The following is a 25669-nucleotide window of genomic DNA, read 5'->3' on the forward strand; positions in this document are numbered from 1 at the left end:
CTTCATCGTGGCATAACAATGCTGCACGCACTCTCTCTAGGTTAGCTAACGCTAGTTAGCCTTTAGCTAAGCTACTAGCCGACATGGCTATCCCGACTGAACCACACGTTAGCACTCAATATTATAACGTAGCTAAAGCTAACTAGCTGTCATTGCCTTTAGCTAAGCCGACATGGCTAGCCTGACTGAACTTTCTAACATGCAACAACTTTCATCTTCAGTCCATCTGCCGAACGACCGTCCTCTTCGTCTTGGCTGGCATAACCTCCAATGCTGCACGCGCGAAATAGTCTGACGCAGCTGACGCACGCCGGCCGACTGTACACATGTAACCCCTCCCTTCGTTGAAACCAATAGTATGTCTGCTGCAGAGCCCCAGAGCTCCAATAGTGTATCTGCAGAGCCGCAGAGCCAGGAACAAGTCAGACACATTCTACAAACGTGTCTAATGTGAAATATATAAGCATATAAGCAAAACTAGATTTTAGGGCTGTGATGAAAAAGGGCCTCGCAGGAAGGGGGGCCTCGCAAAAAAAAATTAAACATTTTTTTTGTGCGGCGGCCCTGCACCACAGCATAACGTGCGAACACATATACATGAACAAAACTATTCTTTTTTGCATGTTCAACGGAAGATACAGACTGTCAAATGACCATAGTATTGTCTCCATAGCTATAATATAGAACAGTGGTTCTCAACTGGTCTAGCCTCAGGACCCAACATTTTCCTTAGTCATTAACGTGGCACTACAGGGTACTACATGACACTACAGGGTACTACAGGGTACTACATGGCACTACAGGGTACTACATGTCTGCTCCTTTGCAGCTCCTTTGCAGCACCACAAACATGGGAACTCTTCCCCCCCCCCTCTTCCCCCCCCCCCCCCCTTCTCTCTGAGTGCCCGTCTCCTGGCGCTGACTAAGGTGATGGATGCCCCGGGGTCTTGGCCAAGATTGTAGTGACTGCTCTACATGCACCTCCGAGGCCTTGGATCAGTTATTCACCGCCGTCTGTCCGTGGTCCTGTCAACTGATTAACAGTATTAACAGACTGTTAACAGATTAACAGTCAATGCGGTTTCATTGCTGGGTTAAGTACTTCCATTTCTATTCACATAATACGCCTACTTCATATATCTACTCCATTCACATATATGCCTACCACTTGTATCTATTGCTATGTCCGCCTACTACAATCTCATGAGCTGTCTAACGCCTGTCCCGTCTCCCTGTCTCCCTATGACTTGCTGTCCTGGAGTGTTGACCGGAGTGTTGGACGTCCCGTGACGAAGGCCGGGAGGTTGCGACCCCCTCTGCGTGCCCCCCTGTCTCCGGAGGTCTCGTAGTGGTGACCGGAGTGCCGGATGTCCCGCGATGATGTCGGGGAATTCGTGACCCTCTCTGCGCCGCCCCCCATCTCCCTGTCTCCGGCTGTCCCTGAGCAACGACCGGAGTGTTAAATGTCCCTTGACTAAGACGGGGAGGATGTGACCCTCTTTGCGCCGCCCCTGTGCCTCAAATAGATTGCTATCAGCTCTATCTTTAATCTTTCAAAATGTTCAGTTGCTATCGCTATTAGCTCTATCTTTAATTTTTCAAAATGTACAGTTGCTATTGCATGCACTCATCTGTGTTCCACTACACACATGAGTGCATGCTTACCAACTGTCCGTCTGCAACACTACTATCACCAACATCTAAGAAGGGAGATCCCCCCTTGAATGGCCCTTCTAAGGTTTCTCTCCTCCACACTGCCTGTGGAGCTTTTTTCCCTATTGTTAGGTTTTAGTGAGTTTTTCCTTACCTTCGCGTGGGGTATGTCTGGGAGTGCTTGCATTCTTTCATTTATTTGCATCCATCTAAAAATGTTTGCACCTTATGGTGTTCTTGTTCTGTTCTTGACTTATTGTTATGTTTTCTTCTTGACTTGTTTAAAGAAGATCTGTACGGCCCATGGGGACATTAACGTGTGTTGTCGGGCCCTATAAATAAATTTGATTTGATTTGATTAAGTCGCGACCCAAATTTTTGAACCACTGATTTATTTCAATATTTTTCTTGCAGTAATACACAATTAAAAACATGAAATAAACAAAAAAAGTGCAACTAGGGCAAAAAACACAATGAAATAAAATAACAATAAATAATATATGCTTCTTAGCAGATTTCTTAGCTTAACATAACAGACCTAAGTTTGGGGGAACTAATGGGATAACTGGGGTTGCAACAAAAGTGCAACTAGGGCTAAAAAAAACTATAAAATAATAATTATAAATAATTATGCTTCTTAGCAGACTTCTTAGCTTAAAGGGGAACTATCTTATAAATGGCCTTTTTCAGTGTTTATGTCTCTAATTCTCATATTGGCGCATTCTTCCAATTCTCCTCTCACAATATTCACCCTCACTGAACTGAGTCATCTGAAAATGTGATGATTTGCGATGTCAGAAAGACACCGCTGCATGATAATGTTCAGGCGAGTCAGTAACTTACCATTGTGGTTGGAGCCCAGCCTCAAAACGGCTTAGGATCTTGAGGTAGAAAAATGCTGTTTTTGAGGACTTGATTAGAAATACAAAACAATGAATTAAAAAAAAATTAAAATTACAGAGGTGTTCCATAAACTCACAGGAATTGTGTAAAAGTGCCCAAATAGTGAAATAAATAGTAAAATAGTTCCCCTTTAACATAACAGACCTAAGTTTGGGGGAACTAATGGGATAACAGGGGTTGCAACACAAGTGCCACTAGGGCTAAAAACACAATGAAATAAAATAATAATAATAAATATTATATCCTTCTTAGCAGACTGCTTAGCTTAACATCCCAGGGAACTAATGGGATAACTGGGGATGTTGTTAGCTCCTGACAAGAGTCTCAAAGTCTGGGGTGATGGTAGACAAAAAGTGCAACAAAAAAGATTATAAAAAAATAAATAATTTTTTTTTATTTTATTTTCACACACATCTGCGACCCACTCAAAATGGCGTCGCGACCCACCAGTTGAGAAACACTGATATAGAATATAGATATAGCTCTACAAACAAGGTGACGCACCCCTATCTTTAAAGCGTGGCCTAGCTAGAACAGGATGAGGAAAATCCCTGGCGCTGAATGAGTTAATGTCTGAAGGAGTCGACTGAAGGCTTCTTGTCCTCTGCGAAAGCATGCAATTGGTCCACTGATGGATACATCTTGATATTTGTCTACTCTAGTCTGTTCATTAGACGGGTTAAATCCTCTTTCAGTGCCTCTGTGCACGTTTTCTTAGGCAGTTAGCCTCGCTGGTATGCGCGCCATTAGCGTTAGCCACGCTTCTAGGCCACTTTGCTTTAGCAAAGAATGATCCCAATTTTTTTTTTAATACTAAATATTTTCCTCTTAAATATTTTTTTGTGCATTCAACTAAGAGGTTGCCAGTCGACTATGGCTCCTTTCGATCGATTAGTCGACTAGTCGATGTCAGCCCTACAGAACAGTCACTGTTTGGAGTGCAGCTGATGGGTGGAAGTGAAGAGAACATAACGTCAGTGACCAAATGCGTCCACATTTTTATAGGATTCTATCACATTTTCATAACAATAGCGAATACAACTTACCCTGCGCCGTTTTCATTGAGGTTTCTTACAAATTAACGATGTTTTATTTGTCCTATATATGCGGATAACATTTAAAATCTTAAATTGTACCATTTTGTTTCCCTTTAGACAACAAACATACTGCTAATGATGCACTTTTGTTAAGATAATTAGTTTACCATTCGCGGTCACTGTACTGAGGTTGCATTAATAGTTTACCGCTGTTCAGATCGCATCAAAGAATAGACACGTCCCAGTGACCTGTGACCTGTGCTAAAGGTCTTGGGAAATGTATTAATGTTGTAGTTTTCAACATTTTCACCTTTTAATTTTAAACCAATGCTGCCATCTACTGACAACAGAAAGTGTTGTGTATCGTCAACTTGAGAGGCTACCCTCGCACTTCCGTAAACACCGTCGCCCAAAACACATTCTGAGGCCGGGGCGGAGCTAGGCGATCATGGAGTAGACGTGTTTCACGTGAGCTCCCTTCTATCGTGCAAAATATACTTTTCTCCCCATTAGTCTTTATTTAATTTTTATTTGTTATTTGTCTGTTTGTTGAGTCGTCGAGTTTCAACTACTGTCGTCGACTTTTTTCAACTTTCTGCAATGTCGGTGGTGGAGTCGTGGAGACCAGATCCATGAGCACCCCAGCCGGCAAACTGCCACCGGGCCTAACCTCACTGTCGCCCGGTATCAGTGAGATAAGCGAAGCTGTACTCTCGGTCATGACCAAACTCCATGCAGACTTTGAGACACGCTTCGCTGAAACACAAAGAAAAGTGCAGGCGGAATTTTTTGATAACCTTCATCGAGAGATGTCAGAGGAAATTAGGTTGGCGGTCGACCCGTTGAAAGACAAGATGGAGTCGCTGCACGCTGTCTCCTCGGCTAATGCTAACGAACTAGCCACGCTAACGACAGAGGTCTCACTACAAGGCGAGAGGATGGCGGGTCTGGAGACCTCCCTGCTGGCTAGGCAGGCTGAAGTTGCCAAACTACAGTCGGTAATTGTGGAAATGCAGTCCCGGGAGAGACGCTACAACATCAGGATTGTTGGTGTACCGGAGGGCAACGAGGGAGGCCGTCTCTCGGAGACCATGCCGGAATTGCTGCAGGAAATACTGGGGAAAGATGTCCTCCCCAGCCCTCCCGTATGTGAATCGGCCTACAGAGCGGGCAAGACCAGTCCTGGAGTGAACAAAGAGCCGAGGCCCATCATTGTCAAGCTGAACAGGCTTCAGCAGAGGGAGCTCATCATGCGGTCGGCCCATGCCAGAAGGGGTAAACTAAGTCTTGGCGATCACAAAGTGGCCATTTTCAGGTTCAAGCACAGAGAGGCGAATACAAAGTGGTCATGTCCAGGCTATGGAAACTAGGCCTGAGGCCTACGCTATTCGCTCCCGCGAAATTATCTGTGCTGGGTAAGGACGATGATTGGCGTTCATTTTGGTCGTTGGCTAAAGCGAAGGAATATCTCAGGGGGATAGCCGAGACTGTAGCTTGATATCTATGTCGGGTGAGTGACTTGGCGATGTGGGCCTGAATACATTGATGGGGCGGTCTACTCACAAATGCTTGTTGTCATGCCCAGACATGCTAACTGTCCACTGCCCATCCAAACTAGCGGGGCATCCAAATGACTTCTGTTACTTGCTAATGCTGACCTCATGGTCGTACGTGTGTGTCACCTCTATGAAAGCTAGCGAGCTAGCTGAACAATGTACAAAACAGATTCTAGCGTGCTAGCCGGATTCATCACTAGCTTACGCGCTAGCCTCGGGCTAGCTAGCAGGCTGTGTCTATTGCCCGCGCCGAGACATTCGAGACCCGTTAATGTTTACGTATTTTGGTTGTTGTTGCTGTTTAAGTGACATCGGTTTGCACAATTCAACGATGATCGGGTCCTTAACACTTTGGGTGCCGGGAAACGCTTTACAGCGTCATTCCCGGCCATGCTCAAGTTGCCGAAGGACGCTTTACAGCGTCTTTAATATCAATATTTCAAAAATCTGTGATCGGATTCATATTTCCCCTCCGCTGGCCTGAGATCCACCAGGAGGACGCACTGAGCTCTCTGGCGGTTCAGGAGCGCCATCTGGTGGCCGATCGGCGCAATCGCCAAACAGGAAGTGCTGTGGAGGTTGTGCTGGTCGGCCATATTACTTCCGGGCACCATAGATATATATAGAACACTAGATAGCTTGCCCGCGCTGCCGGCCAATGGAGAGCGACGTCACTGAACCGCCGCCATCTTGCTCCAGTTAGCCTTGAGTGAGAGTGAGTGAGCTGCACAGACAAAAATACTCATAACTCGCTGAAATATTGACGGATTTACAAACTGTTTGGTTTATTACAAGCATTATTAACGTGGCTATGATTCAAGCGGTTTGTAAAAAAAAAACATCTTTAAAAAAAAAATGTATAAGTATGCAGTATCATAACTACATCTTTGATGTTTATAGCAAACCAACCCGTTTGTAAATCCGTCAATATTTCAGCGAGTTATGAGTATTTTTGTCTGTGCAGCTCACTCACTCTCACTCAAGGCTAACTGGAGCAAGATGGCGGCGGTTCAGTGACGCTGGTGACTCCGCCTTAAGCTATCTAGTGTTCTATAGATATCTATGGCCGGCACTCTGGCTCGTCACAATATATAGCGATCCATTGCCAATAACTCGATAAACAACATGATTTGGACGTATATAGTATTATACAAGCTGGAAATGGTTCATCAGGATAAACATCCCATAATCGAAAACGGTCTACACCACGCCGATCGTCCAACGGCGCGAGGAAGATCCGGTAAGATTCAGCGTTATTTTTGAACGTGTTCCATATAAACTGTTATAATGAACATATGACCAATGTTGGGACTAACGCGTTACAAAGTAACGCGTTACAGAAACGAAGTTACTTTTTGCCGCAACTAGTACTCTAACGCATTACTTTTGAAATTCAGTAACGCTACTTACGTTACTGAATGGTTCGTCACTGCGTTATTTGCGTTATATACGGCGTAGATTGATAGCGAGCGGTAGTGATTATTATTATTATTATTATTATTATTATCCTCATCCCCACCCGCGTAGAATGATACGAGGCGAGTCTGGCCACTGGCCAATCAGAAATGCGCAAACCAGAAATGCGGCTACGGAAAGAAATAGACCCTCTATTGTAAACAAAACAAACGCTCGCTATGAATCTACATAAAAAGAACGCAGTAACAAACTAACAAACCATTTAGCAACTACTTGGAGAGATAATTAATATACAACATGGAAACGAGATAAAGAACATGTTTGAGGCGCTGCTGGAGTCAACTGGACTAACGTAACGTTACTACATCTCGACCACCGCAGACTTTGGTGAGTGCAATGTGTTCACTGAAACTCAAGTTGATCAACGGATTTTGACTGTACGAAATCTGCCAAGGAATCTCATAATACTAATCAAACAATATAAATATAGTCCTTTCATGCACAATTGATATCCTAACTATTCTAACGTTGCAATGCGTTGATTGATATCTTAAACAACGTTGCAACTTGCAAGATGGTGAATGAATGAATGAAAACTTTATTTAACAGATTGCAGAATGGGTACAATACAGTACGGCTCAATACATACAATTGTTAAGGGGATGCAGACCTGAGAAAGACGTTTGTCTTGTTTCCATCAGGGTCCCCCATTTTCAATTCATATAGACATTTATGACATAGGGACATATAGGTATTTAGTACTGATACATTTGTGACTGTATTCAAATATACAGTACTGTTACCCCTAGCTTTGGGTAGGGCGTTCCACATTGTTGTGGCATAATTGCGAAACGTGTTTAGTCCCTTGTTTGAGCCGAATCTGGGTTTTACATGATTTGTTGAGCTTCCTCTGGTGTAGTGGTTGTGGTATTCACTGACCTTTGGGAAGTATTTTGACATGTACATGGGTACCCCGGTCGTATAGTGTATCTTGTAGACCAGGCCCATTACAAGTTGCTGTACTCTGTCGTCTACTCTAAGCCATCCTAGGTTGTCAAAGTGGGCAGGGGTGAGGTGGGTTCTGGGGTTCAGGTCAAGTAGTAGTCTGACCAGTTTGTTTTGTGATGTTTGTAATTTTGTTTTAAGCGCCTTTGAGGTGCTTTGGTACCATGAGGTGCACGCATAGTCGTAGTACCTTTGAATTATAATGGTTATAATGAAACGCTCCGGCGACATCAAGGCTGTTCCTTCAACCGGCGCACTTCTTATTATATCGACTCGGGACAACATTTGTTTGTGTCAGATTTGTGTTTGTATCTAGACCACATTGCTTAGCAGAGTTCGGTGATGTGAATGGAAACTGTCAAGTTGATCAACCGATTTTGAGTACTATCTGGGGCATGGGACTCGGGAGCAATCTTTTTTTTATTTTTTTTTTAAATAACTAAAGTTACTTTTCACAGTAACTCATTACTTTTGGGTGTAAGTAACTAGTACAGTAACGAAGTTACTTTGAAATGAAGTAACTAGTAAAGTAACTGAGTTACTATTTTTCAGTAACTAGCACAACACTGCATATGACCCACACTAGATGAATGATATAACGCTGCCCACGGAATTATAAACGATCCCCCGCCCATCCGGTCATCATCAGATCATACGTAGATCATTCTAGAAGTACGTCCAATTGAAAATTTTTATATCGCCCCGATTGCCATCAAACTGTATTTCATCATCAATATAATGCATTTGGGGCTATAGATCACGTTCTGGAGAAAGCTGCAGAAAGAGATGAAAACATACTTATACATTAGACCATACTTTACTATGAATATGTGAATGAAAAAGTTTAACGTTGCTACACAATGAACAATACATATAGGACTTTGAATGGGCCCTAATAATGGCAATGTAGCAATAGAATTTAAAAAGTTATAGCCATGCAAAGAAGGGGTACTTCTCCATAGACAAATAGAGCTGGCAATCTATGGTATATCATGAATTTAACCCATGGCACCCAAAGTGTTAACTAACTTCTTGTATGCTTTTATTTTTATATCCAGGCTGTTTTGAGCTTTGGGCTCCAGTAGTAGAAGGTCGGTTGAATATATATATACAATATATGATAACAGGTTGTGTCAGGTATAGCTTATTATTATCCCCGGGTTAATGAAGGTGTTTAATTCTATTCTTACATAGGTTATGTCATTCCAGCCGTTGTGCCTGATCAGAGGGGCTGTTACATGCGTGCACTTTGACCATAACCCTTTTTTCCCTTTCTTCTTATTGTCGCTGTTTAAATGACATCCGTTTGCGCAATTTAACTGTGATCCGATCCTGCCTTAGACTATCTGCTGGTATGCTTTAATTTAATTTTGTTTTGAATTTTCCTTTATCCATTTATGCTATAACATTGCGACATTAATACGCAGACTCGGAAGTAGATGGTTACAGGGTTGATGTTGAGTTATTATATAATAATGGCTATTTTTTCCATTATAGTTGTCTCATGTTAGGGCCAAGGCTCACAGTGGTTTTCGACCAATATCTTTATTGAATTTAATTTTAATTTTAATTTGTGTTTATTGGACTAGTGGGGGTTTAATCAGGGGTTTATCTAGAGGGGGGTCGGAGTGGAGTGGATGGGGCATAGGGAGGGGATTGGAGAGTGGGTATAGGAGGGTTAATAATAGGACGGGTGGGTTAGGGTTTAGAGTAGAAGGAGGGGGGGTTGTAACTGGGGTGGTATTTTTCTGTGTTTTATGTACTGTTGTCTTATATGTGTGTAATTGTTCCTCCTCTGAACTCCTGGGATTGACCGTCTGGGCCCGCCTGGATCAGCGCCTCTGTACTCAGCCTGGCTGCACTGGTATGTTCTCTACGCATTTAGACAAACTCGACCATGGCTAAATTGAATATTTTAATTTGGAACGCAGGGGGTCTTAACGCCCCACACAAGCGTGCCAGTGTCCTTTGGTTATTGAAGAGAAGAAATATTGACATTGCTCTCCTTAGTGAGACGCATTTATTGGTGGGTGATGTGTCAAGGCTAGCAAATCAACAATATCACGTTATCTCCTCATCCTCAGCCGATGATAAGACGAAAGGAGTCGTCATAGTTACAAGACGTAACCTTGATATCAAAGTCCTGGATGTGTGGTCGGACACGGAGGGAAGGATTACTATAGCAAAAGTTGAGTTCTCTCATAGGAAGATGGCAATAATAGCATTGAATGCCCCTAACACATTTGATTCAGCGTTCTATAATACAATCACGAAGAATATGTTGGAACTTACTGGATACGCTCTCATTGTGGGTGGCGATTTTAATGCGTGCTGGGATGCGGAGATGGATAGGTCCGGGTCCTCTGAAACAAGCGACCAAAAACGGTCCTCTAAGGCCCTCAGGATGTGGGCCCAGGACACGGGGCTCACAGACCTATGGCGCTTATCCAATCCCACCCTCAAGGATTACTCTCACCCGTCAGCCAGACACAAAACCTTCTCTCGAATAGACTATGCATTCGCGTCCCCTAATATGTTTGATAGTTTCGACGTCTCATTGGTTCCCCTGGCTCTCTCTGACCACAAGGGGATTTTCCTTGTGGCAACCTTTGGCAGGCTCTCCACGAGATCTCCCAGGTGGCGTTTTAACTCAACCTTATTAAAGAACGATGATTTCTGTTCTGAGTTCAGGAGTAAACTAGCTGAATTCTTGCAGATCAATGTTGGCACAGTCGATGACCCCAGGGTCCTATGGAACGCATTGAAAGGATTTATCAGGGGTCATGTCACACTTTTCGCCTCCAATTTGCGTAAATAAACATTATATGCGGACCTATACGCATCTTTGCAAACTAACTATAGTGAACGACTAAACACACAACGTAAGATAGTCAAGAAAGAAATAAACTCCATACTTAAACAACAGTCTGAGTTCTTGATACATAGGACAAGGCAAAATTACTACTTTCACGGCTCCAGGCCTAGCCATCTATTGGCAATGAAAATACGCTCGAATGATCATTTCTCGGATATCCCCTCGATCAAGACGCGACAGGGTACAATCACTACTGATTCGAAAAAGATCAACGACACTTTTAAAGAGTTTTACTCAGTTATATAGCTCAGAGGTTAATCTCGACGACTCTAAATTTGAATCGTTCATTGGCGGGCTTGAGATACCCCACATTTCTGAGGAAGAGGCTAAGGAACTGGGGAAACCGATCACTCTTATGGAACTAAGGGAGACGATTGCTGAAATGCAGAGGGGTAAGGCACCAGGCTGGGATGGTATTCCACCCGAGGTGTATTTAGCTTTCTGGGACCAACTGGGTCCATTGATGCTCGATATGATCAATTACGCTATCGAACAAGGGGAGTTCTCAAGAGATGTCAACATGGCGCTGATTTCTTTACTTCTCAAGAAGGACAAAGATCCCAATGATTGTGGTAGCTATAGGCCCTTGAGTCTTCTCGGGGCCGATTTAAAAGTGTTTGCCAAGGTGCTGGCCCGCCGCCTGCAGAGATTTATGACGGTATTGGTACACTGCGATCAAACTGGTTTTATCCCGGGGCACCTGGCTGCAGATAATCTTAGGAGGCTGTTGCATGTAGTCGATAACAGTAAAGACAATACAGCTCCGTCCACAGTTCTGTCTTTGGATGCCATGAAGGCTTTTGACAGACTAGAATGGTCATACCTGTGGAAGGTACTTGAGGTCATGGGTCTTGGAAAGAATTTTATTCATATGATTAAAGTCCTGTATGCCTCGCCGTCGGCAATGATACTGACAGGCAAAAACTGTTCCACAATTTTCCCAGTCTCCAGATCTTCTAGACAAGGTTGTCCTCTGAGCCCAGGACTATTCGCGCTTTCCCTCGAACCATTGGCCCAATTTATTAGGCAATCGGAGGACATCGTCCCCATAATGATCAATAATACACCACACAAAATTGCTCTCTATGCGGATGACCTACTGATTTTTATGGATGACCCTTCCCGGTCGGCCACAAAATTATTGGGAATAATCGACGACTTTGGTAAATTGTCAGGCTTTAAGATTAACTGGAACAAATCAGCCTGCCTACCTCTTAATGAGCTGGCCAAGGCGGTGCGACTACCAGCTGATATCCCCATAGTGGAACATTTTAAATACTTAGGTATAGAGATATTCCCCACGCTGAGTCAAACTACTAAGTACAACTTCACGGGTACTTATGATAAAATACGCCAGGATCTAGACAGATGGTCGTCCCTTCCTAACTCCTTACAAGCCTGAGCTTCCATAATCAAAATGAATGTCCTGCCTAGGATACATTTTGTTAGCTCAATGCTCCCCCTGCCCCCTCCAATAGACCACTGGCGCAAGGTACAATCGATGGTATCTAAGTTTATCTGGAATAACAAACGCCCGAGAATCAAAAGAGCTACTACTCAACGTAGGAAACAAGATGGGGGCCTCGCAATCCCTGATTTTAAGCTTTATTTCTGGTCCTTTTCACTGAGACCTCCGATGTGCTGGCTAGACCCTGTAGATGCTGTATCTTGGCGCTCCTTAGAAGCGGCGGCGGTCTCACCGCTAAGATTGCAGGATGTGGTGTACTCCACTGTCCCTATTTCGAAATGCCGACTGAGGTATGGACCGATCATAACTCACGTGGTCCAGACATGGCGTAATGTACAGAAGTCGTGTGGGGTTAAATGCCCATGGCACCTGGACTCTCCAATTTTTAATAACCAGCAATTACTTGTTGGGCACAAGCCGGTTAATATTCCTCAATGGCAAAGGAGGGGGGTTCATACTCTGGAGGATATTTATGATAAGAACGGCCTCCGTGCGTTTCAGGACTTAAGAGAATTTTATGATCTTCCCGGCGAGTCCTTCTTTCTTTACCTTCAACTAAGGTCAGCGCTGAGGGCGCATGGCGTGCCGTGGGCTCAAGCTTTGCAACCACACCCCTTCCTCAGGCTCATAGTGGACAGGACGACCTCCAGAGGGTTTGTCTCAGACTTTTATACGCTCTTAATTCAGTCCACGTATAAAAATGTATCATTGGATACAATCTGGCGTGTGGATATCCCGGAGTTGGATCCCGAGTTTGACTGGGATGATGTTTGGGCAAATGTGGCATTGTCTTCCCGCAACCCCAATCACCAGCAAATTAATTTGAATTATATTCATAGGACCTATCTTACACCTAGGAAGCTATTTGCTATGGGACTGATAACCGACTCTCTGTGCACTTTGTGCTCTCAAAAGGCCACTGGCACTTATATGCATATGTATTGGGATTGCCCACCAGTGGCCCGCTTCTGGAGGTCAATAGCGGACAAACTTTCAGATCTGTGTGGCTTAACTATCCCATTCACAGCTGTTACGCTACTCCTGAACGATATAACAACACTACCCGCGTCCGTACAACTGAAAAGGGTTGTCCTAGCGGGCGTCACAGCGACGAAGAAGCTAATAGCAAATAGCAATGAGATGGAAGGAGCCTGAGAAGCTCAGTGATTAACTGGTCCCTAACACTGTTGGATGTGATTTATCTTGAGATATCCACGGCACGGGTGATTGGGGTGGGGCAGGCTGGGATTGACCTATGGTTCGCAGCAGCTGAGAAGGTCAGGACCGCCGTGTGCGGCTGAGCGGGGTTGGGGTGCTTGTTCGGGGGAGTCCGGCGGTCTCGTGGGAGGGGGAGGAGGAAATGTCTTGTCTGTCTTGTCTTTTGTGATGTCTTGAATTTAACTAGGGATTTTATTGGGGGGCAGCTATTTAGCTAGTTCTTCGCTATTTGGTCATCTATTAGATAGTACCCCTGGAATTTTGAATTTAAAAAGGTTGAACTCTGTTTTCTTTTCTTTTTGTCTTTATAATTTATAAATTGTTATATTCTGTATTATTATTGTTTGTTATTTTTCTGTGAAGTTCTGTGTATTGTGATTGTGATTAATATGTTGTCTTGTTTCATGCAAGTAATAATAAAAAAAAATTGATAAAAAAAAAAAGAGTGACTGAGGCCATGTTTAGACGGAGAGTCTGAACAGAAACCGCAAAAGTAGTCTTGCTGTCTCACTTTTAATGTTGCGTTTAGACTAGTGTTTTGGGATGGAATTCTGCGTGCAGACGACGCTGTAACGACTTGAGACGACGGAGCCCCACTGTCACACGATTGGCGCATATGTCACATGACGTGCTGTGAAGACCCGCCCTACTCTGCCTCTGATTGGCACTGTGGGTGGGGAATGTGATTGGACCAAAGCAGAGTCACTCACAGACAGTGGGTCCAGTCACTAATAGTTGTGATAGCCGCGGGACAGATTCTTGTGTATTTAAAAGTACTGCCAATGTAGCCTTCAGGTGATCGCCATGGATAGAATCAGACATGCTTTGTTTACGCTTCTAGGCTACTGGCGCATGCCTGTGATGTAAGAAGTACGTGCGACGAGAGCCTTGACAACCCTTTCGTCATTGTTTTATGCAGTTTGACAGTTTAGATGATAGCGCAAAGGTTTATTGTTTCTAGGAATTCCACCCAGGAAGGTGGTCTCACTTTTTTGCGGTTTCTCCCCGTAAAAACCCGTTTCCATATAAACGAAAGGCACATCCGAAAAAATATTTTTGCGGATTCACCTGCTAGCGTTTCCTTCTAAACAGGGCCTGAGATTGGTCTACGTTCCGTTACCTCAGCTCCTGCACTAGTGTGTAGATGTCTTCAGGTAACAACAGGCCAGTGATGGTGCAGTGCAGGGCTTGGCTCGCTACAGTTTGAGGCTCTGGGCAAACGTATGACGACAGGAAAGAGTTTGCTTGGTTGTCGCTGTAAATCAAAAACAACATGCGCATTGGTTGTTGGTTCTCAAAGCTTACAATGCATATGCAAAGCAAATACAATTTATTTGATCCATCTTCATTATGGGTATGTTTTAAAGATGAATTTTCTTTTTTTAAAGCAGGCACATCAGTAAAGATAATACCAAATGAACTCGCTTACCAACTAACACCAGCATCTACCACTCCCAACCATTCCAGGAAGCTGTGGGGGTCACAGGAGAGGTCTGAGGGGTGCAGGCTGGGGTCACAGGAGAGGTCCGAGGGGTGCAGGCTGGGGCACGGCAGGTCCCGTAAGATGGAGGTGGTGACCCCGGGCCTGTGCTCGGTCCACTTGTACCGAGACAGGAGGCTCTGGAGGGCCGCGTCACTCTGGGTCCCTGCAGGGCAAACATGATCACACCCCCGGGGAAACTCAATGTGACTATTGTTGGGTTATTCTGGAAAAAAAGACATTTATGAAAAAGAAGCCATTTTTTAAAAGAAAGAAAAACTACACATTTCCGGATTTATAATGATATTAATTATAATTATTATTCACTTACAATAAAACAAGATATTTGTGCCCTAATGATGAGGATAAACCCTCAAAGAAGAAACCCAATCCGGGGCGGCTAGGTGGTGTAGTGGGCAAGGCGCTCGCCACAAATGCGGGAGACGCTGGGTTCGAGCCCAGCTCTCCGCATTGCTATCAGCTTGGCTGGTCGTTCATACTAACGCAATTGGCAGTGTTAGGGGTGGGAACGCTGATGGGTGGGGATGGGGATCGGACGTTGTGGACAGCGACTCCTACAGGTCGGTTGGTGCGCCTGCGCAGCAGAATCAGGAAGCGACGGGGGCGGCGTGTCCCTCCCATGCAGACCCACGCCGCTGAGAGATCGCGCTGTGCAGGTGAAAAGATGCGACGGCTGCTTCCTCGAGTACCGAAGGGGACACGTGATGTAAGGCTTCGTCCACATTGCAGCCGGCTTGTGGGAGGCATGGCCTAACAGCGTTCGAGACAGGGGAGGGTAGAATGGGACGATACGAAATTGGGAGGGAAAAAAAAAGTAGAAACCCAATCCCATTGCCAAAAGAAAGTCTAACATGCCTATAGATACTATGGAATGAATGTATTGCATGGACCTGGATTGTCCAGAGAGACAATCTGCACATTGGGGAGTAGGCGCGGAAATGTTACTATAGCTCGGTCGAGAAAGTGGCAATCGACTTGGGGTTGGTCTCTCCGTGTTCAGGAGACTCAGGCGTATAAAGAAAGTCTATTGGATCATGTCTCCAGCACCCCCACAGCCGTAGCTACAACCACTTACGTCAAGGCTCTTGATTGAGTATCTAATCTAATCCCAGGGTTTCCCATTAATGACCTAGACTGTAATTAGTCCCGCCACAGTTGTATAATGAACAAACAAACAAAAAGTAATTAAAAAAAAATATATACATTTTGCCAATAGGGATGTATCAGTAGTATTGGCAGTGGTAATAATAATCCACTATATTTTTTTATTTTCTAAAAAAATAAACCAGTTCAACACAGGTAACCACTTTTGCTTAATTTTTTTGATGGCTCAGATGTATGCTCTAGTCCAGGGGTTCCCAAAGTCGGGGTCGCCGCGGTGAAAAGAAAATGAAAAAATTTAAATAAAATAAATGTAAAAAAATAATAATAATTACTTTTTTATTTTATGCAGTCAGGCCGCGTGTTGCTTTTTAACAGCGGAGGAGTGCAAGAATGTGACAATTTGACCATGTGACCGCGGCAGCGCGAGATAGCGGCAATGCGGAAATAGGCTGTCTATTGCCATTCTCTAAGACAAACGCTAACCTTAACCAGCTCCTTAACAGCGCCTAAACTTAACCGTTCTAACCTTAACCAACTCCGAAACAATGCCTAACCTTAACCTTAACCATAGAAAGAATATTGCCATTCTCTAAGACAAACTCTAACCTTAACCAGCTCCTTAACAGCGCCTAAACTTAACCGTTCTAACCTTAACCAACTCCGAAACAATGCCTAACCTTAACCTTAACCATGCCTAACCTTAACCTTAACCATAGAAAGAATATTGCCATTCTCTAAGACAAACTCTAACCTTAACCAGCTCCTTAACAGCACCTAAACTTAACCGTTCTAACCTTAACCAACTCCGAAACAATGCCTAACCTTAACCTTAACCATGCCTAACCTTAACCGGCGAAAGAATACATGTTAAAAAAAAATTTGATGGGATTCGAACTCGTCAACAACGGACCGCAGGACCGCTGCGCTGCCAGGTGAGCTGAGATTCGAATGAAAATCATGGCGGATTAGGGCGGTTACATAATGCCGCAAGCTCTGCCGCTCCGCGGGGCGTGTCGCAGCCAATCAGGGAAAACGCGGAAGCAACGGCAGCACTGCTCCGCTGTTAATAAGCAATAGGCAGTCAGGCCACTGAACTTAGAAGCAGGCCAGGCCAGTGTTTCTAGTTGCACCAGCGCAATAGTTAGATAACCTAGGTGGGGAACAACCAGGAGATCACTGCAACTCACACAAGTTGGAGAACTATCTCTCTCTCTCTCTCGCTCTCTTGCTCTCACACACACAAAGGGAGCCGCATGTGATTGGTGGAGGCGGGACCCTTACAAAAAACTGCTAATCATTGACACATGCTAGCCTGTAATAATCCCCCCCAGAAAAATCTACTTTGCATTTGACATATTGCAAATATATGCCATCACACACACTGGCATTTAAAGGGTTAGAATTATAAAATGAATATGTGGTGTTATGATCAGGGCTGAAGTTGAATAAAATATTGTATTTTTTTTTAATCAATTACAAAAAAACTGAAAATCCATACAAATCTGTGTTGTTGCTAATCATACATATGCTAGCCTGTTTTTTTAACAATAATTTGTGATGCCATCACAAACACTGGCATTTAAAGGGTACAAATAAAAAAAATTCCTGCACCAGAATGCAGGAAATGAAGTCTTTGTAACAAAGAAATTCCTGGTGGGGGACCCCCTGCTTAAAAAGTGGCCTGGCTGGGGCTATATTTTGCACTATATTTCCTGGCCTGAATGATTTCCCCAGTCCGGCCCTGGTTAAAAGCCTCCAATGCTTATTAGTGTGTGTGCGTTTGAACGTGTGCATGTTTCAACCATACATTTCAATTTATTAAAAAATAAATAAAAAGATTTATTTATTTATTTATTTTTTATACCTCCTATAATAGTGGGGGTCGCGGCTCTCTGACACCGTTATTTGGGGGTCGCGGCCTGAAAAGTTTGGGAACCCCTGCTCTAGTCCAGTGGTTCCCAAACCTCTCCTCGAGACACCCCAGCCGTTCCATGTATTTGTTAAATTCCACCACCAGCACACCTTGATTCAACTAATAAAGGGCTTGTTAAAGGGGAACTATTTTACTATTTCTTTCACTATTTGGGCACTTTTACACAATTCCTGTGAGTCTATGGAACACCTCTGTAATATATATATATTTTTTTATTCATTGTTTTGTATTTCTAATCAAGTCCTCAAAAACAGCATTTTTCTACCTCAAGATCTCGAGCCGTTTTGAGCCTGGGCTCCTAAACCACTGCGCAGCGGCGTCGTCGCCTGAACATTAACATGCAGCAGTGTCTCTCTGACATCACATATCGCGCACATTTTCAAATGACTCAGTTCAGTGAGGGTGAATATTGTGAGAGGAGAATTGGAAGAATGCGCCAATATGAGAATTTTGAGACATAGATCATATTAATATAAGTTCACATACCGTAATTCCTCTAATAGTAACCGGGTCTCAAATACAAGCCGGGTCTCTATTAATGGCCGGGTGCGCTCTTGAGCTAAGCAATTACCGTAATTCCTCTAATAGTAACCCCGGCTTGTATTTGTTTCAACTGTAGCGGGTACCAGGCTTGTATTAGGAGGAGGCCTGTATAAGAGGGAGGCCTATATTTCAAATTTTCAAACGGATCATAATGAATAAATCAACATTTTGTGTCAGTTTGAACCCAGTAAAATGTACTGGGTTCATTTATTGAAACCAAGTACTGTATGAAATAGTAAACAGTGCAATTACAGGTGGTCACTGGTCATTTCAATGTTTTCAAAGTGAAATCAAGTAACTAGCTCAGTATGCAGCTCAGTATATTAGTAACCCGGCTTGTATTAGGAGGCCGGCTTATAATTGCTTAGCTCAAGAGCGCACCCGGCCATTAATAGAGACCCGGCTTGTATTTGAGACCCGGTTACTATTAGAGGAATTACGGTATAAGCCGGCCTCCTAATCAGTGGTGCAGTGCCAAATTGACAGTAGGTCAAACGCTCCACGCGCGTTTTTTTTTTTTTTTTTTTTTTTCTTGAAATAGAGAAGCTGAAAAAGGTAGCAGCGTATGAAACTTTTGTATCACAAACAGTACTGTATTTGCAAATCTGGTATATGTCATAAATGTATAGATGTAGCAGTACTGTCTATCTGTATGTCGTGTATGTCATATATGTTATGATGAATTGAAAATGGGGGACCCTGATGTAAACAAGACGAAAGTCTTTCTCTGGTCTGCATCCCCTTAACAATTGTATGTATTTAGCTGTACTGTACCCATTCTGCAATCTGTTAATAAAGTTTTCAATCAATCAATCAATCAATCAATCAATCAATTCAGCCATTGGGTGGGACGGTCATGTGACCCAAATCAGCCAATGGAAGCGAGGGTCCTTAAAGTGTGGGTCCTTAAAGTGTTGCGGTCCTGAGAGTGTTGGTGCTCTCGTCCTGCAGCTGGATACGATTGCCTCACAGCGCGGCCGTCAGCGCGCGGCCCAGAGAGCGCCGCTGGCTCTGCGGCTCTGCAGCTGCATGCTTCTCCGGGAGTCCGGTTGGATAATGCCATGTAAAAAGTCGCATGCCTGACATATCGGCATGTAACTCGAGAACCGAGGCACGGATTTTGGCGATCCAGATGGCATTCGAACGGCAACGAATAGCGCTTTATTCGGTAATTTATATGTTCGGCGAAAAATGCAGCCCCGAGCCTTCAGATGCTCGCAAAGGCCCGTGAAACTGAAACTGAAAAACAGTGAAACCCCGGACATTTCGATGAATTAATAAACCCCCCCCCGGACTCCCCGGACAGGGCGTGAAAAGAGGACATGTCCGGGCAAAAGAGGACGTTTGGTCATCCTACTCTACCTATGCTTTTGTTATGTAAAAACGGTGGCCGCGGGCCGAGCCGATACTTAGTTACAACGAATGGGAACAGCGGATTTTTGTGTACGTGACCGCGCGTACACGCGGGAACATTTCCGTGCGCGATTGCGCGTACTTCAGCCTCAGTGAGCGAGGTATAACGCCGTTATACCGAGTTATACCAGCACTGCAACACTGCTCCTAATACAAGCCGGGTTACTAATATACTGAGCTGCATACTGAGCTAGTTACTTGATTTCACTTTGAAAACGTTGAAATGACCAGTGACCACCTGTAATTGCACTGTTTACTATTTCATACAGTACTTGGTTTCAATAAATGAACCCAGTACATTTTACTGGGTTCAAACTGACACAAAATGTTGATTTATTCATTATGATCAGTTTGAAAATTTGAAATATAGGCCTCCCTCTTATACAGGCCTCCTCCTAATACAAGCCTCGTACCCGCTACAGTTGAAACAAATACAAGCCGGGGTTACTATTAGAGGAATTACGGTAGCTAGGAAACAATGCTAAACACTCAAAAAGGCCATTTATAAGATAGTTCCCCTTTAAGTTGAATCAGGTGTGCTGGTGGTGGAATTTAACAAATACATTGAACGGCTGGGGTGCTTCGAGGAGAGGATTGGGAAGCACTAGTCTAGTCGATTTTGTGTTTTGAGCACAAAGTTCATCATAGATTTAGCCTCTTTATTTTGCTCTCAAAGTGCACCAGATTGATGCATTTAACTTTAAAATGTACAAAAAATATATATATCCGGGGGAGCACGCCCCCGGACCCCCCTAGAGGGACGGAGGTTCACCCCCCATAGTCTCTGAAAATCCTGTGGGAAACAATCCAATTATTTATCCTCAACCAAATCCACTGACTTCCTTTCAATGCTTCCTCTGATGGTGGGAACTCATTTACCTTTTCGCAAAGGCAATAACCCCCAATAACACCCCCTCCCACCTAACCTAAGGTTTACACTGTGGGGTTCAGGGTTTCCGTTAGAAAAAATTGTTGCCGGTCTCCGTGACCTGCAAGATTTCAATCTACCGGACAAATGAGATTAATTCCGGTCATAGTTTATTGAGCTTTAAAACAATTGATAGGCAGGCTATATAAAGAATGTCATCCTCAAGTCATGTAGATTTATAATATTATTACTTAAAACTAGGCTACTTTTGCATATACAGTCATTAATATATTCCAAATAAAATAAGTCCCTCGATACTCCGTGCTGCTGCTGACTTGAAATAAAATAGACCGTGTATGTGGGCAGTCGGTCCGACACTAAACAGCAGTCTGTTATAATCACATTTTTATGAGCTAACGAATTCCGTTATATTGGACATTTGTATTAATTATATCAAGCGAAGAACTGAGAAAGCAGAGAGACGGCAACATTATCGTGGTTTGCGTGACGACTCTCTCCACCTCGCAACGACTTATTTGCAAAGAGTATGGCGCTGCAGAGCAGCTGATTTAGCTGTTATTGGCTCTTTTCTGGGAACCGCACAGCAGCGCCCCCCACCCAACATTGGCTGAAAATGGCTGAATTGGAGTACTGCTGGAATACTGCATTGTGCCGCTGTTGCTCTGGCTCTGCAGCTTCACAAAAGTTCGCACACCCAGCACTAAGCTCTCGCTGACAACGTCGTTGTCATTATTAGAAGCAACGAGGAAACAAATGTAATGATCGTTTCGTTCATCGCATAGGCTATTTAATTTTAGCCTATTTTAATACAATTCAAATAATCAAATTGTGCTTAGACTCAGGGAATAATTTTCACCGGACATTAAGACCGGAGAGATTAAATATGTCGGACTTCAACAGATTTTGCCGGTCAAATACCGGTAATTACCGGCTAACGGAAACGCTGGTGGGGTTATAGTTATAGTTTACATTGTGGGGTTAATATTTACACTGTGGAGTTATGGTTATAGTTTACACTGTGGGGTTAATATTTACACTGTGGGGTTATAGTTATAGTTTACACTGTGGGGTTAATATTTATAGTTTACACTGTGGGGTTATGGTTATAGTTTATACTATGGGGTTAATATTTACACTGGAGTTATAGTTAACACTGTGGGGTTAATATTTACACTGTGGAGTTATAGTTTACACTGTGGGGTTAATATTTACACTGGGGTTAATATTTACACTGGAGTTATAGTTATAGTTTACACTGTGGGGTTAATATTTACACTGTGGGGTTATAGTTATAGTTTACACTGTGGGGTTAATATTTACACTGGGGTTAATATTTACACTGTGGGGTTATAGTTATAGTTTACACTGGGGTTCATATTTACACTGTGGGGTTAATATTTACACTGTGGGGTTATAGTTATAGTTTACACTGTGGGGTTAATATTTACACTGTGGGGTTATTATTTACACTGGAGTTATAGTTATAGTTTACACTGTGGGGATAATATTTACACTGTGGAGTTATAGTTTACACTGTGGGGTTAATATTTACACTGGGGTTAATATTTACACTGTGGGGTTATGGTTATAGTTTACACTGTGGGGATAATATTTACACCGTGGAGTTATAGTTATAGTTAACACTGTGGGGTTAATATTTACACTGTGGGGTTATAGTTATAGTTAACACTGTGGGGTTAATATTTACACTGGAGTTATAGTTATAGTTTACACTGGGGTTAATATTTACACTGGAGTTATAGTTATAGTTTACACTGTGGGGTTAATATTTACACTGGAGTTATAGTTTACACTGTGGTGATAATATTTACACTGTGGAGTTATAGTTATAGTTTACACTGGGGTTAATATTTACACTGGGGTTAATATTTACACTGTGGGGTTATAGTTTACACTGTGGGGATAATATTTACACTGTGGAGTTATAGTTATAGTTATAGTTTACACTGTGGGGTTAATATTTATACTGTGGGGTTATAGTTTACACTGTGGGGTTAATATTTACACTGGGGTTAATATTTACACTGTGGGGTTATAGTTATAGTTTACACTGTGGGGTTAATATTTACACTGTGGAGTTATAGTTAACACTGTGGGGTTAATATTTACACTGTGGGGTTATAGTTATAGTTTACACTGTGGGGATAATATTTACACTGTGGAGTTATAGTTTACACTGTGGGGTTAATATTTACACTGTGGGGTTAATATTTACACTGGGGTTAATATTTACACTGTGGGGTTATAGTTATAGTTTACACTGTGGGGTTAATATTTACACTGTGGAGTTATAGTTATAGTTAACACTGTGGGGTTAATATTTACACTGGAGTTATAGTTAACACTGTGGGGTTAATATTTACACTGTGGGGTTATAGTTATAGTTTACACTGTGGGGTTAATATTTACACTGGAGTTATAGTTAACACTGTGGGGTTAATATTTACACTGTGGAGTTATAGTTAACACTGTGGGGTTAATATTTACACTGTGGGGTTATAGTTATAGTTTACACTGTGGGGTTATAGTTATAGTTTACACTGTGGTGATAATATTTACACTGTGGAGTTATAGTTATAGTTTACACTGTGGGGTTAATATTTACACTGTGGAGTTATAGTTATAGTTTACACTGTGGGGTTATAGTTATAGTTTACACTGTGGGGTTAATATTTACACTGTGGAGTTATAGTTTATACTATGGGGTTAATATTTACACTGTGGGGTTAATATTTACACTGTGGGGTTATAGTTATAGTTTACACTGTGGGGTTAATATTTACACTGGAGTTATAGTTAACACTGTGGGGTTAATATTTACACTGTGGGGTTATAGTTATAGTTTACACTGTGGGGTTATAGTTATAGTTTACACTGTGGTGATAATATTTACACTGTGGAGTTATAGTTATAGTTTACACTGTGGGGTTAATATTTACACTGGGGTTAATATTTACACTGTGGGGTTATAGTTTACACTGTGGGGATAATATTTACACTGTGGAGTTATAGTTATAGTTTACACTGTGGGGTTAATATTTATACTGTGGGGTTATAGTTATAGTTTACACTGTGGGGTTAATATTTACACTGTGGGGTTAATATTTACACTGGGGTTAATATTTACACTGTGGGGTTATAGTTATAGTTTACACTGTGGGGTTAATATTTACACTGTGGAGTTATAGTTATAGTTAACACTGTGGGGTTAATATTTACACTGGAGTTATAGTTAACACTGTGGGGTTAATATTTACACTGTGGGGTTATAGTTATAGTTTACACTGTGGGGATAATATTTACACTGTGGAGTTATAGTTATAGTTTACACTGTGGGGTTAATATTTACACTGGAGTTATAGTTAACACTGTGGGGTTAATATTTACACTGTGGAGTTATAGTTAACACTGTGGGGTTATAGTTATAGTTTACACTGTGGGGTTAATATTTACACTGGAGTTATAGTTAACACTGGGGTTAATATTTACACTGTGGGGTTATAGTTATAGTTTACACTGTGGGGTTATAGTTATAGTTTACACTGTGGGGTTAATATTTACACTGTGGAGTTATAGTTTATACTATGGGGTTAATATTTACACTGTGGAGTTATAGTTTATACTATGGGGTTAATATTTACACTGTGGAGTTATAGTTTACACTGTGGGATTAATATTTACACTGTGGGATTATAATTTACACTGTGGGGTAGACCTGGTGGAATGAATAACATCAAACGCAGAGAAATACCTCATTAATTCCATTGCACAGGCTCAACCACACATTTATCATGTAAAATAATATCCCACAAGCCCTCAAACGCCCTTTAAAATAAATAAATAGTATCTACCTGAGTTATGTCGTGACAGCAGGAAGTCACTTCTGAGAGGGAGCCGCTCTTTCAGACTGGACACGACCCGCTGGTAACCTCTTCCTTCTGGGGCCATGCTTTTGTCCATCAGATTAACAGTTACCACTGCAGATCATCAGATTAACAGTTACCACTGCAGAGCAGATTAACAGTTACCACTGCAGATCATCAGATTAACAGTTACCACTGCAGATCATCAGATTAACAGTTACCACTGCAGAGTAGATTAACAGTTAGCACTGCAGAGTAGATTAACAGTTACCACTGCAGAGTAGATTAACAGTTACCACTGCAGATCAGATGAACAGTCAGTTACCACTGCAGAGCAGATTAACAGTTACCACTGCAGATCAGATTAACAGTCAGTTACCACTGCAGAGTAAATTAACAGTTACCACTGCAGATCAGATTAACAGTTACCACTGCAGAGCAGATTAACAGTTACCACTGCAGAGTAGATTAACAGTTACCACTGCAGAGTAGATTAACAGTTACCACTGCAGATCATCATATTAACAGTTACCACTGCAGATCATCAGATTACTACAGAGTAGATTAACAGTTACCACTGCAGATAATCAGATTAACAGTTACCACTGCAGAGTAGATTAACAGTTACCACTAGGGATGCACCGAATGGGAAATCCTTGGCCGAAACCGATACCGAAAATAGGAAACAGTTGGCCGAAAACCGAATGCCGAAAATGATTATAAAATTAAATATATATATTTTTTTTTGGCTACCTGATTATGGCAAAAGACATGATTATGGCTAAACTTAACTTAAATAATATTAATAATCACTATTATGGGCCCATAAAACATTTATTCAGCACTTTTGAATGCATACATTAATTCCAGACTGACTGCTGAAAGATTATTGTACAATTTAAACATTTTCTCTTTGCATACAACAAAATGTGCATTAAAGTCAAGTGCATTTGCCTACTTTGTTTACTTGTTATTGCACTATGTCGCTCTATTGGTTGGACTCTTATATTATATTATTACTTGTATTATGCACATCGTTGCAGGCGAGACCCCCCGCATTTCACTGTATACCTGTATGCCGTGACAAATAAAACTCTTGTATCTTGATTTTCTTTTCTCTGTAGGATAACTACAACAAAGTGCATTCAGAACAAAGCCAAGGTGCATAAAGATCTGCATAAAGACACACAAGGTGTTGATGTACTTGATGTTTGTTTGTCGTGTTGCATATTTGAAATAAACTTCAATCAAATCAAACCCCCCCCCCTCTT

General features: G+C 42.4%; 1 protein-coding gene across 4 annotated transcripts in view; it reads right to left on the reverse strand.

Moving 5' to 3' along the window:
• The window catches only part of rpp40 (ribonuclease P/MRP 40 subunit), a 74806-nt gene that overhangs the window by 20190 nt on the left and 28947 nt on the right, over window positions 1-25669 (reverse strand). For 2 of the 4 annotated variants that reach the window (XM_084313118.1, XM_084313117.1), the window contains 3 exons: window positions 24387-24512; window positions 14561-14777; window positions 14252-14386 (listed from right to left, as the gene is read on the reverse strand). In XM_084313118.1, the coding sequence (XP_084169244.1) occupies window positions 14252-14386; window positions 14561-14777; window positions 24387-24512 (478 nt within the window). The remainder of the gene's footprint in view (window positions 1-14251; window positions 14387-14560; window positions 14778-24386; window positions 24513-25669) is intronic. The other 2 variants (XM_084313119.1, XM_084313120.1) reach the window with 2 other exon arrangements.

The sequence above is a fragment of the Notolepis coatsorum genome (genome assembly GCF_963971535.1).
Source record: "Notolepis coatsorum genome assembly, chromosome: 4".
NCBI lineage: Eukaryota > Metazoa > Chordata > Actinopteri > Aulopiformes > Paralepididae > Notolepis > Notolepis coatsorum.